Raw genomic sequence first — 15,235 nt, 5'->3', positions numbered from 1 at the left:
TAATTTCCATATTTTTCTAGGGAAAACTGAGGCTGCCATCAAAAACTTCAGTCCCTACTACAGTCGTCAGTACTCTGTGGCTTTCTGCAATCATGTGCGCAGTGAAGTAGAACAGCAAAGAGATTTAACGTCACAGTTTTTGAAGACCAAGGTAAGCCATGGATATTTGGTTTACATGTTTTTCCCCTTGAAGAAGGCTATATAGCACACAATATTTCTGAAATAAACAATAATTTGAATGGCAGTTTTTAAAACTGCTCTGAAGTCGTTTCATACTCAAAAAAACTCTATTTGCCTGGAAGTTGGAATATATGATTTCTTTTTGCTGATAATAATCCATATAAAAAGGAAATTAGCACGAATTCAATATTGTTATGTATTTTTCCCACATGGATGCTTTGTTTGTATCAGAAACTTTGACTTGCTGTTGTGAAGTTTTGGTCATTGATCAAATATGAGTTTCTCTTTGAACCCCCTAATTTATTCTTACTCCTTTGCTCCGTTATAATAAGTAACACCACCTCAACAAATGTTTGTTAGCACCTACTATGTGCTAGGCTATAGTCCAAGAACTGGGGAATTAAGACAAGTTCTCTGCCTTCCTGGAGTTTATATTCACATGCAGGAAACAGACAATAAACAAGCTAATATCAGATGACATCAGATAATAATAAATGCTAAAAAGAAAAATAAAGCAAGAGACTTCTTTTATTTTTGAGATGAATTCTCGCTGTGTGATTCAGGCTGGAGTGCAGTGGTGCAGTCGCAGCTCACTGCAACCTCTGCTTCCCGGGTTCGAGTGATTCTCCTGCCTCAGCCTCTCAACTAGCTGGGATTACAGGTGTGTACCACCACGCCCAGCTAATTTTTGTATTTTTAATAGAGACAGGATATTCACCATATTGGCCAGGCTGGTCTTGAACTCCTGACCTCAAGTGATTCACCTGCCTCAGCCTCTGAAAGTGCTGGGATTACAGGTATGAGCCACCGTGCCCAGCCTAGAGCCGTGTTTTAGAGAATGTGGTTAGGGGAGCCCTCTGTGGAGATAACATTTAAGCAGAAACTGGAGTGCAATGAGAGTAGGCTCTGTGAATATTCGTGGGAAGAGTATTCCAGGCCTGTGGAACAGCAAGTGTGAAGACCCTGCCACACACAGGAAGGTCGGTCTGCTGGGAGCACTGTGAGTGAGGGAGGAGGGACGAACAATGACAGCATAGAAATAGGGCAGGACCACGTCATGTCAACCTGTGGATCACAATAGGGTTTTGATTTTGTTTTGTGTTGGGAAGTCCCACTGGAGGGGCAAGAGAGGAGAATGGAAACTGGCGAGCAGGATACTGTAGCATCCAAGGGAAGAATGATGCCAAATTGGACTGGGGTGATGATAGCCATGGTTGTGAGGAGAGGTGTTTATGATAGAGCTAACAGAACATACTGTTGGGTTGGGTGTGAGATAATAGAAGAAGAGAGAAATCAGTGATGACTTCTTGGTTTTTAACCAGAGCAAATAAGTGGATGGAGTTGCCTTTTACTTAGAAGGAAGAGTCGGAGTGAATGGGATCATGAGTTCCCTTTTGACCATGTTAAGTTTGAGATGCTAGTTTGACATACGCCTGTGGAAATGTTGAATAGGCCATTGGATGTTTTCATTTGGAGCTCAGCAGAGTGATTGAGGCTGGAAAATAGAAATGTGGAAGTTGTTAGCTTATAACTGGTATTAAGGCCATGGGCCATAAAAGAGGGAAAGAATATAGACAGAGAAAAGAAACAGTACACTGGCCCCTTCAGCATTACGAAAACAGAAAAAGGAGAAGGATCCAGCAAAATGGACTAAGAAGAAACAGTCTATGGAGTAGGAGAAAAATCAGAAAAGTATAATGTACCAGAAGACAAATAAAACAGGGGTTTCAAAATTAAGAACTCAATCCCATTTATAATAGCCACCCCCCCCCCACACACACACACACACACACACACACACACACACACACACCCCTAGGAGTACATTTAACCAAGGAGATGAAAGATCTCTACAAGGACTACAAAACCTGGATGAAAGAAATTGTAGACAACACATCCCATGCTCACAGATTGGAAGAATCACTATCATTAAAATGACCATATTCCCCGGAGCAATATACAGCTCCAATTCAATTGCTATCAAATTACCAATTTCGTTTTTCACAAAATTAGAAAAATTAATCCTAAAGTTTATATGGAACAAATAAAAGCCTGAATAGCCAAAGCATGCCCAAGCAAGGGAGCAAATCTGGAGGCATCACATTGCCTGACTTCAGATTATACTACAAGGCTATACTAACTTAATCAACAGGTACTGGGACAAAAATAGACACGTAGACCAATGGAACAGAATAGAGAACCCAGAAATAAAGCCACATACCTACAACCAACTGATCTTTGATAAAATAAAAAAAATAAATAATGAAGAAAGGATACCCCATTCAATAAAAGGTGCTGGGAAAACTGACTAGCCATATGTAGAAGAAGGAAACTGGACCCCTATCTCTCAGCATGTACAAAAATTAACTTGAGATGGATTAAAACCTAAATGTAAGACCTGAAACTATAGAAATCTTAAAATAAAACTTAGGAAAAACTCTTCTGGACATTTTAGGCAAAGAATTTGTGGTGAAGACCCCAAAAACAAATGCAACAAAAATAGACAAATGGGACTTAGTTATACTAAAAAGCCTATATACAAAAAAAGAAATAGTCAATGAAATCAACAGGTAACCTACAAAATGGGAGAAATATTTGCAAATTATGCCTCTAACAAAGGACTAATGTCCAGAATCTACAAGAAACGCAACAAGAAAAAATAGCCCCATTAAAAACTGGGCAAAGGACATGAACAGACATTTCTCAAAAGAAGACATACAAGTGGACAACAAACACATGAAAACATACTCAGCATCACTAATCATCAGATAAGTGTGTATTAAAACCACACTGGCCGGGCGCGGTGGCTCACGCCTGTAATCCCAGCACTTTGGGAGGCCAAGGTGGGTGGATCACCTGAGGTCAGGAGTTCAAGACCAGCCTGGCCAACATGGCGAAACCCTGTCTCTACTAAAAATACAAAAATTTTAGCCAGGCATGGTGTCACATGCCTGTAATCCCAGCTACTCAGGAGGCTGAGGAGGGAGAATCACTTGAACCCGGGAGGTTGCAGTGAGCCTACATCACGCCACTGCACTCCAGCCTGGATGACAGAGTGAGACTCTGTCTCAAAACAAAACAAAACAAACATAAAACAACAACAAACCACACCAAGATATCATCTTACACCAGTAAGAATGGCTGTCATTAAAAAGTCAAAAAATAACCAATGATGTGGATGTGGAGAAAAGGAAACGCTCATACACTGTTAGTAGGAATGTAAATTAGTTCAACCCCTAGGGAAAACAGTATGGAGATACCACAAATAACTAAAAAAGAACTATCATTCGACTCAGCAATCCTACTGCTGGGTATCTACCCAAAGGAAAAGAAATCATTATATAAAAAAGACTCCTGTACGTGTATGTTTTATCACAGCACTGTTTTTAATAGCAAAGTCATGGAACCGACCTAAGTATGCACCAGTGGTTGACTGGATAAAGAAAATGTGGTATATATACATCACAGGATGCTACACAGTCATAGAAAAGAACAAAATCATATCCTTTGCAACAACATGGATGGAGCTGGAGGCCATTATCCTAAGTGAACTAACTCAGAAACAGAAAATCAAATACTACATGTTTTCACTTATAAGCAGGAGCTAAGTAATGGGTACACATGGACATAAAGATGGAGAGAATAGACTTTAGAGACTCCAAAAGTGGGGAAGGTGGGAGGGGAATGAGGATTGAAAAATTACCTATTGGGTACAATGTTCAAGATTTGGGTGATGGGTACACTAGGAGCCCAATCCCCACCCTTACACTTAATTCCCATGTAAGAAATACACATACCCCTTGAATATAAAATTTAAAAAACTAAAAATAAAAAAGAAGGGGTTTCAAGAGAGAATAAGTGATAAGTGAGTCACATAATGCTGAGAAGTTAACCAATTTATTTAGCAGCATGAGGACATAGGGATAAGTGATTGCTTTCCCTCATAAAACAGTGATCTCAAAATGTGGGGAGCTTGTTAAAATGCACATTCTGGCCCACAGCCCCAGAGATTCTGATGTAGTAAGTCTATGGTGAGGCCCCATTTTTAACAAGCTTATCAGTTGATTGAGTGGCCCAGGTTTTAAGAAAAGTTGCACATAAGAACTATGAAGTTCATCTTATACCATGGTTTCAGTTTCATTTAAAGAGAAGAGATTCTCTCTTACCTTTTAATGAGGCAAGATAGGAGACTGCTGCATTATCTGTCAGGTTAGAATATTAAGCGCTGGAATCTGGAAGGGAATTTGTTTCATCCCTTACATGATTCTTAAAAGAGATAGGCATATCTATTTTTTTTTTCTGTATAGTTCATTTAAAATTTTACGTGAAAGTAGAGGGGTAAGTTTCTGAAGGCACCATGATTTTTTAGTAAAGGGAAAATAGATGTAAATTCAGTGACACGTAAAAGACAAGAGGCCCATTTGTATATTTTGAAATAATTTGAGAATTACACACTGAAGCAGGATGGGAATTATCCTTACACAGTTAACCCAATGGAAGACCTAACTAGGAATCTAATGGAAATGCCTGTACAGTACATATATCACCATGGTTAATGAAAAATCCTCAAACTTTTAAGTAGAAGAGGTAGAACTGAGGTATTCTGGCTTGATACCTGCTTATTCTTTAACCAAATAGCAAACACAATCTCCTTGAGTGGCACGGAGAGGGGTCCCCATGGCTTTGGGTTTAAGAAAACTATTGAGCATTAGAGGCTGCATTGGCAGGTGTATTGAATAGGAGAACGGTCTGTTAATTCTCCTGCTTTGCGGAGAGTAACCCTGAGACATGTTCAGACATGTCCTTGTGGATATCCACACTTAACGCTTTCCTGCCTCACTCCCTCTCTCCCTTAGAGTTTATCAAGCATTTATTGAGTGCCACATGTATGCAAGGCATAATAACCTTAAGTAATAACTATAATTCCTTCTACCATATGCTTCTGTTCCTACAGCATAATAGAGGGAAATGAAAATCACAAAAATACCAATAAGACAAATATTTACATTGGGTCAAGTGGAGCAGGAAAGGGAAATTGTGGGGGGAGAGGAGGAATCAACAGTTTCCCCAGGATCTCAGTGGAAGATAGTTTCCTCAACTATTCCTTGAAATACCATGGATAACTTAGTGGTAACAAGGAGTGTTATCATTTGTTGTGATAGTTAATTGTGTTCATCTTCTTTAAGCCACCATTGACACCTGGAACTATTTTGTATGAAGCAGAGCTATCACAATTTTCTGAAGACATAAAGAAGTGGAAGGAGAGATACATTGTAGTTAAAAATGATTATGCTGTGGAGAGCTATGAGAATAAAGAGGTAAGACACTTCTTTGTTACTACTGGTTCTTGCACTATTCTTAAAAGTTTCGCTGGGTTGATTGGTGTGCCCTCTCCTTGGAGACTGATTCATTCAGTAAGCACTCATTCATGTAGGTACCTGTTTCAGCTAACAGATACTGATTGAATGCCTACTGCATATCAAGTGTTATACAAGGTTCTGGGTATACAGCAGTTGGTAAGACAGATGCTTGCTGTCTAGTGGCAAGGTAGACTTTGAACAGGTGATTACAAGTGAGTATGAAGATAGAAGGACCAGTATATGGCACAGGAGCCTTTCCTATGATCATTTAGCCTCGAGGTCTTCCTCAGCCACTGTCCTAATGTCTCTGCTCTATGTCTCTGTCTTCCCACTCTGAAGCCCTGTGCATGACAGGTGGCTGAGGAGTTATTTCATAGGTTGTTATTAAATTTGAATCTGCCTGGATGTGCCTGGGTTCCTAGGAATTCAGAATGGCTCACATACTTTATTCCCATGGAGCTATTTTTTTTTTTTCCTTTAACTTTTTTTCTGGTTATCTCACTATTTTCCTTATCTGTAAAATGTGAAGATGAGATAATGGGTGTAAAGCATTTAGCACCTGGGAGGACTTCAGTTTTTATTGGTTCCCATTTCTTTCCTTATGTAGGGAGGTAGTATGGTACAGGGGAAAAAATATCAGGCAGTGAATTTGGCAAACTAAAGGTTAGGTCGAGTTGTGCCATTAACTAGAAGTGAACTCATTGACAAGTGACTTCCTGTCTTCAGGCCTCAATTAAGGTGAACAGTTAAGTCAAATGATCCCACTGTCCTCCCAGATCTCATACTGTACACATTTTTTAGTCTATATAGACCCTCAAGCTCCCTTTGAAATGAACAGGTACTATTTGTCAGTGAAGGATAGTAACAGATTTAAAACTCTGCTCTCTGGCCTCTGAGCTCAAGAATAGTCAAGATGGCTGGGCGCAGTGGCTCATGCCTGTAATCTCAGCACTTTGGGAGACCGAGGCAGGCAGGTCAACTGAGGTCAGGAGTTCGTGATCAGCCTGGCCAACATTTTGAAACCCCATCTCTACTAAAAATATAAAAATTAACTGGGCGTGCTGGTACATGCCTGTAGTCCCAGATACTCAGGTGGGTGAGGCAGGAGAATCACTTGAACTCGGGAAGTGGAGGTTGCAGTGAGCCGAGATCACCCTACTGTACTCCAGTCTGGGTGACGGAGCGAGACTCCATCTCAAAAAAAAAAGAGTAGTCAAGATAGTCTTCATAGAGAACTGTGAGGACTACTCCTGATGCTAAACCATTAGGAAGAGGCTTCAGACTGACAGACCAATCTGTTTCCTTCCCATTTCTGATGGAAAATAGAAATAAAATATACTACAAATTTATTTCACAAGCTACCAGGCAAAGCTCAAGTGCTCTCTTGGGTAGACTTACTCTTTTCAACATTTATTAAGCTAATATTTTCTCTGCTTATCAATATTAGGATTTTATTCAACACTTGATTTGTACTCAGCAACAAAGTATCAATACACTACAAATAATAATAACAAGTCACCTTATGTTTTGTATGACCCATTACAATGTCCTTTCAGAAGAGCTTGAGGAGGGACAGTGTAGCATAATATGGCCCATATTTAGGGCTTTGACTCATACCTTTACCACTTACTAGATATGCGCCCTTGCCTAAGTTAGGAATCTTGAGCCTCGGTTTTCTCATCTATAAAATGAGACCCGCGTGATTTCTTTGCCATGGTGTTGAGCGGAGTAAGTGAGTGAATGTACTGAAGCATTTAGCATACGGCTGGGCCTGTGGTAAAGCTAGAGCTGGGTGTGGAGCAGTTGTTGGTATGATTACTAGTAACCCATTGGGAGGAAACAGCCCTAGATCTTGTTCTTGGATTTATTAAAGTTTTTCACTGCATTTAACACTAACTGAAGTTTCATTTTGAATCAAATGTTGGTGTTTTTCCTCTTTTCACTTATTTCAGCTTGCTCTCTCAGCTTGCAGTTTGTACATTGCACTGCTTTTTCTTTGTTCATCATTTTTAACTGAACCTGTTCACATTGTTAAGATATGGTGACTGAATTTGGTAATAACCAAGTATTTTTTAAAACTTGGAATTTTTTAAAGTTCATGCAGTTTGTCATAATTTCTCAAAGTTTTAATAATATCTTTTTTTTTAGTTTATGGAAGTATCTTATAAAATTATATCTAAGAATTACGCATTAAGTACCTGTAAATTGTCTATTATTTTATTTAGAGTCCAATTTTAGCTGGCAATTAAACAGAAAAAGTAAAACATTCTCACTTGATAATCGGTATCTATTTTGTGTGCATTGGGCCTGGACAGACATGAATATGAATCCTGGATGTGTCACCTACTCACTGCTGGGCCATGGGCAAGTTATTCAGTTTCTTTGAGCTTCACATTTCCCATTTGAAAAATGGAGATAACATCTAATGCATAGTACCATTTTGAGGATAAAATGGTATAATGCTTATAAAAGCCAATATTGGAGCCTGTTATAACTAATAATACAATTCACTTTTGAGTCCAGTCTAATAAAATTGCTTCTAAATCGTCTTAATATCATACAAGTTTAGATTCTTCTCTCAATATCAATGTTTCACTATAATGTAGCTCTGTGGGAGTGCTTAGAGCTGTAAGGTATTATTTCATGAGGAACCCTCAGTTATGTAGAGATCCTCCTTCCTGGGTTAATCATTTATTCAGAAGAGTCCTCCAGTCTTCCTTCTTAGGATGAATAGGTCAGACTGCCAGAATTCTGTGATAGTGGGTATATTCTGCTTCCCTGACATGCTTAAGCAGTTGATTAATGGTTGTTACAAGTATGAAGACAAGCCTTTTAGATATCTGAGAGTTTGTTTTATTTGAATCTCTTCACTATCTTATTGCCGCAGAATACGTTACCGTTACTCTGATTATGTTGGTCAGATCAACATTATTTACTTATTTCCAAGAGTACATTCTAGATTTTGGGTTTCAAAGTTTCTTAGTTTCAATTCTCAATGTGTCTTTAGATTACTAGTTTCAGAATTTTGCCTTGACTTTAGCCCTCCCGTCAGGTGCACATACTTAAATTTTATCTTACCTATATGTCCTTGTGGGCATATGTGCTTACCAAACTGCTTTAATAATGCCCTGTGCCTCTTTTCTGTGTCTCAAATAGCAGAGCTTCTTGTCTGCTGGCCAGAATTTTTTCTGATGTCACAATGCTGTACTTTCATCTCAACCATTTTGCTGCAAAGCAGTTTCACATCTGAGGGCAAAGTAGTGGCATATTTTCTGCCAACATTTTAATGTTTTGATGAAAATCCATGGTAACTATCATTGCCGCTATGTGTTCCACAGTCTCATGAGTCATCATATGTGGCCCACATCAGTCACCAAGCATTCTGTGCAGTATTTGTGTGATCGTCACCTTTGTGGTTGTTATCAGAATGATTTAGGTGTTAGCATCTGAAATGACAAATGTGGTAGGGACTTTCTGGGTTACTGAGATTATGTTTTCCACATTCGAGAACATACTTAGGGTGAATCTCCCTGATATTAGGGACTCTGATTTACCATGTTGTGACTGTCACATGAAAGTATTAAAATATTACCTTGCCATTAGCAGGTATTCAAAACATATTTTTTGAATAAATGACTGTAACTCAATAACATAGTATGTGGATTGCTATCTCTGAAAGTCTGAATCTGTCTGTTTGTTTTATTCCTGGTATTTTCCAAAAATCAAATGGGGAAAAAATATCATTCCTGTATGCTTTCCTTCCCCAGGCCTATCAGAGAGGAGCTGCTCCTAAAAGCCGAATTCTTCCAGCTGGTGGCAAGGTGTTAACCTCAGAAGATGAATATAATCTATTGTCTGATAGGCATTTCCCAGACCCTCTTGGTGAGTTGCTGATCATTCTTTTCCAAGGCAAAATGACTAAGCTTATTTGTTTAGCAGAGCAGTGTTTCTCAGTGAAGGAGAGGGATTTCCCTCCAGGGACCTTTGGCAGCATCTGGAGACATTTTTTGTTTGTCACAATTGGAAGGAGGGTGCTATGGCTTTTAGTGAATAGAGGCCAGGGATGCTACAAAACATCCTACCATGCACAGGACAGACCCTAACAACGAAGAGTTTTCTGGCATAAAGTATCAGTAATGCCAAGGTTGAGAAACCCTGGGCTAGACACTCATGCCCCATAGACAAGTGGAAGATGTGATTTCTGTAGTTTAGGAAAACATTTTACCACTTCCGTTATTTCTAATCCCATTCAATAATACACAGTCAGTCTCTGTGTTTCTAGCACATGGAAAATGTGCTATCAGCCAGGTATCTTGAAGCTTTTGGAATATATTGCAGGCTTTGATAGCACTCCACAAAGCAGCAGAAATAAACAGGGAGGGCCCACTCCATGACATATACAATCCCATCTTTTAGTAAGCAAGCCTGGAACTGTCAGGGAATACTATTTTTCTAATTTTAGGATGATATATAACTAAATACCCTAAATAGACAAAAAACCTTTTAATCAGTGTTACAGTAACTCATAGCTACTGTGAAAAAAAAAAAAAAAAAAAAAAAAAGCATTGCATTAATTTGCATATCTATAAATAAGGCTGGGATGCTGCCATGGAAAGAGAATTGGGAGACTGGATTTTTATCTAGTTCTGGCTGTGCCACTTACCAAATGCTTTAGCTTAGCCGGCTGCTAAACAGTTCTGGTTTCTATTTCTTCAACTCAACAACAGGGCTTTGAACTTAAAAACCTAGAAGGGTCTTTCTAGCTCTAACTTTCTTTGATTCTCATTCATTCCACTTTTTACATATGGAGAAATGATGGCTAATATGTAGACCAAATAGGGCATTTCATAGAGATTCATGAAGTGTGGATAATGTAATAACTCAATTTGGCTTTGCGTAAATCATACTACCCAGTAATTACTTGGTTCTTGAAGACAGCCCTGGTTCTTATTAATGGACATAATAATTTAATTAGAATTTATGGAGAAAAACATAATCATTTTATCAATTGTTATTTCATTGCTGACTGCTTAGCATAGTGTTTTTAATAACACAATTACGGGATTGGTACATGGACCATAAACCAAGATTAACAAATTATTACTAAGTAATTCATGCTAAAACAACATTTTATTGCACTATGCATATTATTGTATTTTCTTTTACATCTACTTATATGCCCTTGGAGGTGGAGCTGCAGCTAGAAATCGGAATACCAACATGTTGACTCATCCAAATCTGTCTCAAACTTTCCAATGAAATCAGTCAGAAGAGACAATATGTTTATTGATTTATTGCTGAAATCATATTGGAAGGAATGAAAAGGACTAAAAAACACAAGTCCTGTGTGATTAATCCCAGTTGGCCCAAGGCTTCAGATTGGGGCATTTCAATGACTTTTTAAAATTGTGTGGTGTGACCTTCTGACTTTTAAAATAGAATATTCTACAGTAGATCAGTTGTGATATTCTTGTAACTCAGAAAAAATTCACTGATGGCATCTGGAAAATTGTTGTCAAAGGTTGAGAGATAACTAGAGGCTAATAGGAATGAATTTTATGGGCTTGTTGAGGCTTTTTGAATGCAAAGGGTCAATGTTGCTTTTGGTTGCTTGTACAAAATTGTGGCATTCTTGGAGAGGGCAAGGAGGATTGATAGAACCATGTCAATGAAGAAGACTGACTCTGTGATATTATTTCTACTGGAAAGAATAAAGGCATAATAAAGATGGGAGGCTTATGAATAAGTGCATTTCTTGGAAAAAGCACTAGAGGCTTATGAATAAGTGCATTTCTTTTTCTTTTCTTTTCTTTCTTTCTTTCTTTCTTTTTTTTTTTTTTTTTTTTTTTTGAGACAGAGTCTCGCTCTGTTGCCCAGGCTGGAGTGCAGTGGTGTAATCATGGCTCACTGTAGCCTCAACCTCCTGGACTCAAGTAATCCTCCCACCTCTGGGACCACAGCTACATGCCACTATGCCCAGAAAAACAAAACGAAACAAAAAAACAAAAAAGGAATTGCAGAAACAATGGTCTTACTCTGTTGCCCAAGCTGGTCTTTAACTCCTGAGCTCAAGTGACCCTCCTGCCTTGGCCTCCCAAAGTGCTGGGATTATAGGCATAAGCCACCATGCCTGGCCAATAAGTATATTCTTTCCAGAGTGTTCAGCTAAGTTGATAACAGAAAAAAACAGCCCCGTGTTTTGTTAGAGTAATTCACTTGTTTGGCATTTACTGGTTAGCATCTGGTTCACTGCATACAACAAAAAACTCAAAGTTTTATTATTTCACTAAAGATATTTGGATATTCGTCCAGGGCTGATATGGACTAAATTTGTCAGAAGCTCAGGCTCTTTCTTGCTTTCTCCCCCTTTATTTCTAGGTTGTGGCCCCTATTGGCAGAGTCCAGGGTAGCTGCTGAGCTCCTACCATAGTGTTCTCATTCCAGATAATAGGGAGGAGAAAAGGAAAGGAGGAGGGTACAGTCACTTTCTTTAGAGATACCTCCAGAAAGTTTCATATGCCACTTCAGTTTATATCTTACTGGACAGATCTTAGTAGCTGTGGACTCACCAAGCTGCAAGGGAGGCTGGAAATGTAGTCTTATTTTATGTAGTTACTTGCCCATCTAAAAATCAGGGGCCTTATTCTCTCCAGAAAGTGAAATAGATATCATGTTACAACTACAAGTGTCCCTATAGCATTCAATCATTCATTCATTTGCTCATTTTCATGTTGATTCATTCCCAGCATTGTGCTAGGTCCTGGTGGGCCACGGCTTGTGCTCGCAGTGCATTCTGCTCTGTTACCTTCAGATTCCGGGACACTGGAACCGGGCTCCCATATATCCCCAGGAATTTGTTCTTCATTTAAACCAATCCTGATTGATTGATTGATTGATTGATTGATTGATTTTGAGATGGAGTCTCGCTCTGTCACCCAGGCTGGAGTGCAGTGGCGTGATCTCGGCTCACTGCAACCTCTGCCTCCCGGGTTCAAGCATTTTTCCTGCCTCAGCCTCCTGAGTAGCTGGGATTACAGGTGTGCACCACCATGCCCGGCTAATTTTTGTATTTTTAGTAGAGATGGGGTTTCACCATGTTGGCCAGGCTGGTCTCAAACTCCTGACCTCATGATCTACCCTCCTGGGCCTCCCAAAGTGCTGGGATTACAGGCGTGAGCAATCCTGATTTATTAATTTGCCAGAATTGACGCGGTTCTGTAGCCTCCCATGTGGTTATGATTCATTTCCCTGTATTCCCAGTGCTTTCAGTGGTCTCTTAGAGAGACCCTCTTCCTTACCTTTCCCTGAGATTGGTGCCTAATACATATGTAGGAAGCACAGAACTAACATTTTCTTCTGCTTGTTCTGTGTGACTCTGGAAAAAGTTGGGACTCATTTAACCAAGTGCAATATCATGTAATAGGAATGCATGGAAAGGAGTAAAGTTTAGGTAGGGGTTCTGAATAGTAGTGGGTTTAAAATGAGTTTCTTGGAATTGATTTTGAGGGAAGAGGTAAAAGTCCCATTGTCTAGGGCTTTAAAAAATATCCTAGGCCAACACAGCATATTTTTCACTCAACAAACTGAAGTTGAACATCTGCTATGTTCCATGACTGTGCTATGGGCTAAGGATACAAAGCTATGGAAGATGCAGTCTGCGTCTCTTGGCGCTCACAGTGAGTAGCAGTGGTTCTGCTCTCTGGGGAGGAGAACAGCACGGGAATCCATCTCACTCCCTTTCCCCACCTCCCCACCTTGAGTATGGGCGCTGGGCATGAAAACAGCTCATTGTAGTATTTGGGGAGAACAGGGTAGGGAGCACCTAACTCTGTCTCTGGTGGCAGTGGGATGTGCCAGCAAAGGCATCCCAGAGGAGTGGCTTTTGAACTGACTTTTGAAGGATGAATGAGAAATTTTTATGGGAAAGCATGATGGAAAGGGAGGAAGAGAGGGTTCTTTGGACTGTAGGAACAGTATAAAAAGTCATGGAATGGGTGAACACACCCTGGGAGGGTACAGGCAGAGTGGAGGGGAAGCCAGCACAGAACGGGGCAGGCACCAATGCTTAGCGAGGAGATGGAGAGAGTCAGCAGAGGAACCAATAAAGGTGATAAAGAAGAAACAAAATTCTACAAAGCATGAAGGAAACCAGGAGAGAGGCACTCCTGGAAGTCATGGGGAGAGAATGTTTTCAAAGAAGGGGTTGTTAGCAGCAGCAAGTAATCCAGGTCAGATGAAAAGAAGCAGCCATAGGCTGGCAGTCAGGATGACATAAGTGGCTTCAGCAGTTGGGTTTCAGGAGTTGGTAGGGACAGGAATCAGAGTGAGGTGAGAATAAGGTTGATGGCATAAAAACAGCAAGTGGTGTTTGGCAGTGACAGGGAGGAGGGAGAGAGTGCAGGGCAGAGAGCAGCCCTGTTGGAGCTGGAGCCTGCAGGGCCGGTAGAGTGAGGGGCTGCACAGGTGGTCAGTGGCCTGCAGAGGGCCAGGAGGGCAGAGGGAGCTCTGTGGGTCTTTAGACATAAGGAAGTTGAGAAAGATTGTGCCCAGGCTGGGCGCGGTGGCTCATGCCTGTAATCCCAGCACTTTGGGAGGGCAAATCAGGTGGCTCGCTTGAGCTCAGGAGTTTGAGATTAGCCTGGGCATCATGGGAAAACCCTGTTTCTACAAATAATACAAAAAAACTAGCCGGGTACAGTGGCTCATGCCTATAATCCCAGCTACTCGGGAGGCTGAGGCGGGCAGATCACTTGAGGTCAGGAGCCTGGCCAACAAGGTGAAACCCTGTCTCTACTAAAAAGACAAAAATTAGCTGGAGGTGGTGGTATGTGCCTGTAATCCCAGCTACTTGGGAGGCTGAGCCAGGAGAATCGTTTGAATCTGGGAGGTGAAGGTTGCAACGAGCAAAGATTGTGCCACTGCACTACAGCCTGGGCAACAGAGTGAGACTCTGTCTCAAAAAAAAGAAAAGATTGTGTTCCTGGTATCCTCGCTGTCCCTGTGGTGTTGGGTAGGAGGCCAGGCAGCCGGCGGCAGTGGAACAGGGCAAGCTGCTGGAGGGATGCCAGAGGAGCCGGTGCTCCCAGTTTCCCTACTCTGTGAAAATATCTCACCAACTTTCCATCCCATGCCCTGCCCCAGATAGTTACCCTCACGACCTGAAACACATATTTGAAGTAAAAGATACACGTTTTAAAAGGTATTTGTGTTTTCAATATTTCTTTAGCCTCCAGTGAGAAGGAAAACGCTCAGCCCTTCGTGGTCCTGCCCAAGGAATTCCCAGTGTACCTGTGGCAACCCTTCCTCAGACACGGCTACTTCTGCTTCCACGAGGCTGCTGACCAGAAGAGGTTTAGTGCCCTCCTGAGTGACTGCATCAGGCATCTCAATCATGGTATGGCGGGGCTCACCTCTCGTCCCCGGGGCGGGAAGTGGGGCAGCCCTCGCTGAGTTGTCCTGGTCCATCATCTGTTGCAGTGATTCTTAGAAAGAACCGCAGATTGGCCAAGTGCAGTGGCTCATGCCTGTAATCCCAGCACTTTGGGAAGCCAAGGCCAACAAATCACGAGGTCAGAAGTTCGAGACCAGCATGGCCAGTATGGTGAAACCCATCTCTACTAAAAATACAAAAAAAATTTAGCTAGACGTGGTGGTGGGCACCTATAATCCCAGCTACATGGGAGGCTGAGGCAGGA

At 40.9% G+C, this 15,235-nt stretch overlaps 1 protein-coding gene across 1 annotated transcript in view; it reads left to right on the top strand.

Moving 5' to 3' along the window:
- The window catches only part of NIBAN1 (niban apoptosis regulator 1), a 173,145-nt gene that overhangs the window by 72,765 nt on the left and 85,145 nt on the right, over window positions 1-15,235 (top strand). The window contains exons 2-5 of the mRNA XM_023203447.2: window positions 21-151; window positions 5,367-5,498; window positions 9,308-9,422; window positions 14,767-14,934. Of these exons, the coding sequence (XP_023059215.2) occupies window positions 21-151; window positions 5,367-5,498; window positions 9,308-9,422; window positions 14,767-14,934 (546 nt within the window). The remainder of the gene's footprint in view (window positions 1-20; window positions 152-5,366; window positions 5,499-9,307; window positions 9,423-14,766; window positions 14,935-15,235) is intronic.

This window comes from Piliocolobus tephrosceles, chromosome 1 (assembly GCF_002776525.5).
Source record: "Piliocolobus tephrosceles isolate RC106 chromosome 1, ASM277652v3, whole genome shotgun sequence".
Classification (NCBI taxonomy): domain Eukaryota; kingdom Metazoa; phylum Chordata; class Mammalia; order Primates; family Cercopithecidae; genus Piliocolobus; species Piliocolobus tephrosceles.
Note: the sequence above shows the minus strand (reverse complement) of the source record. Positions and strands in the feature narration are given on the sequence as shown.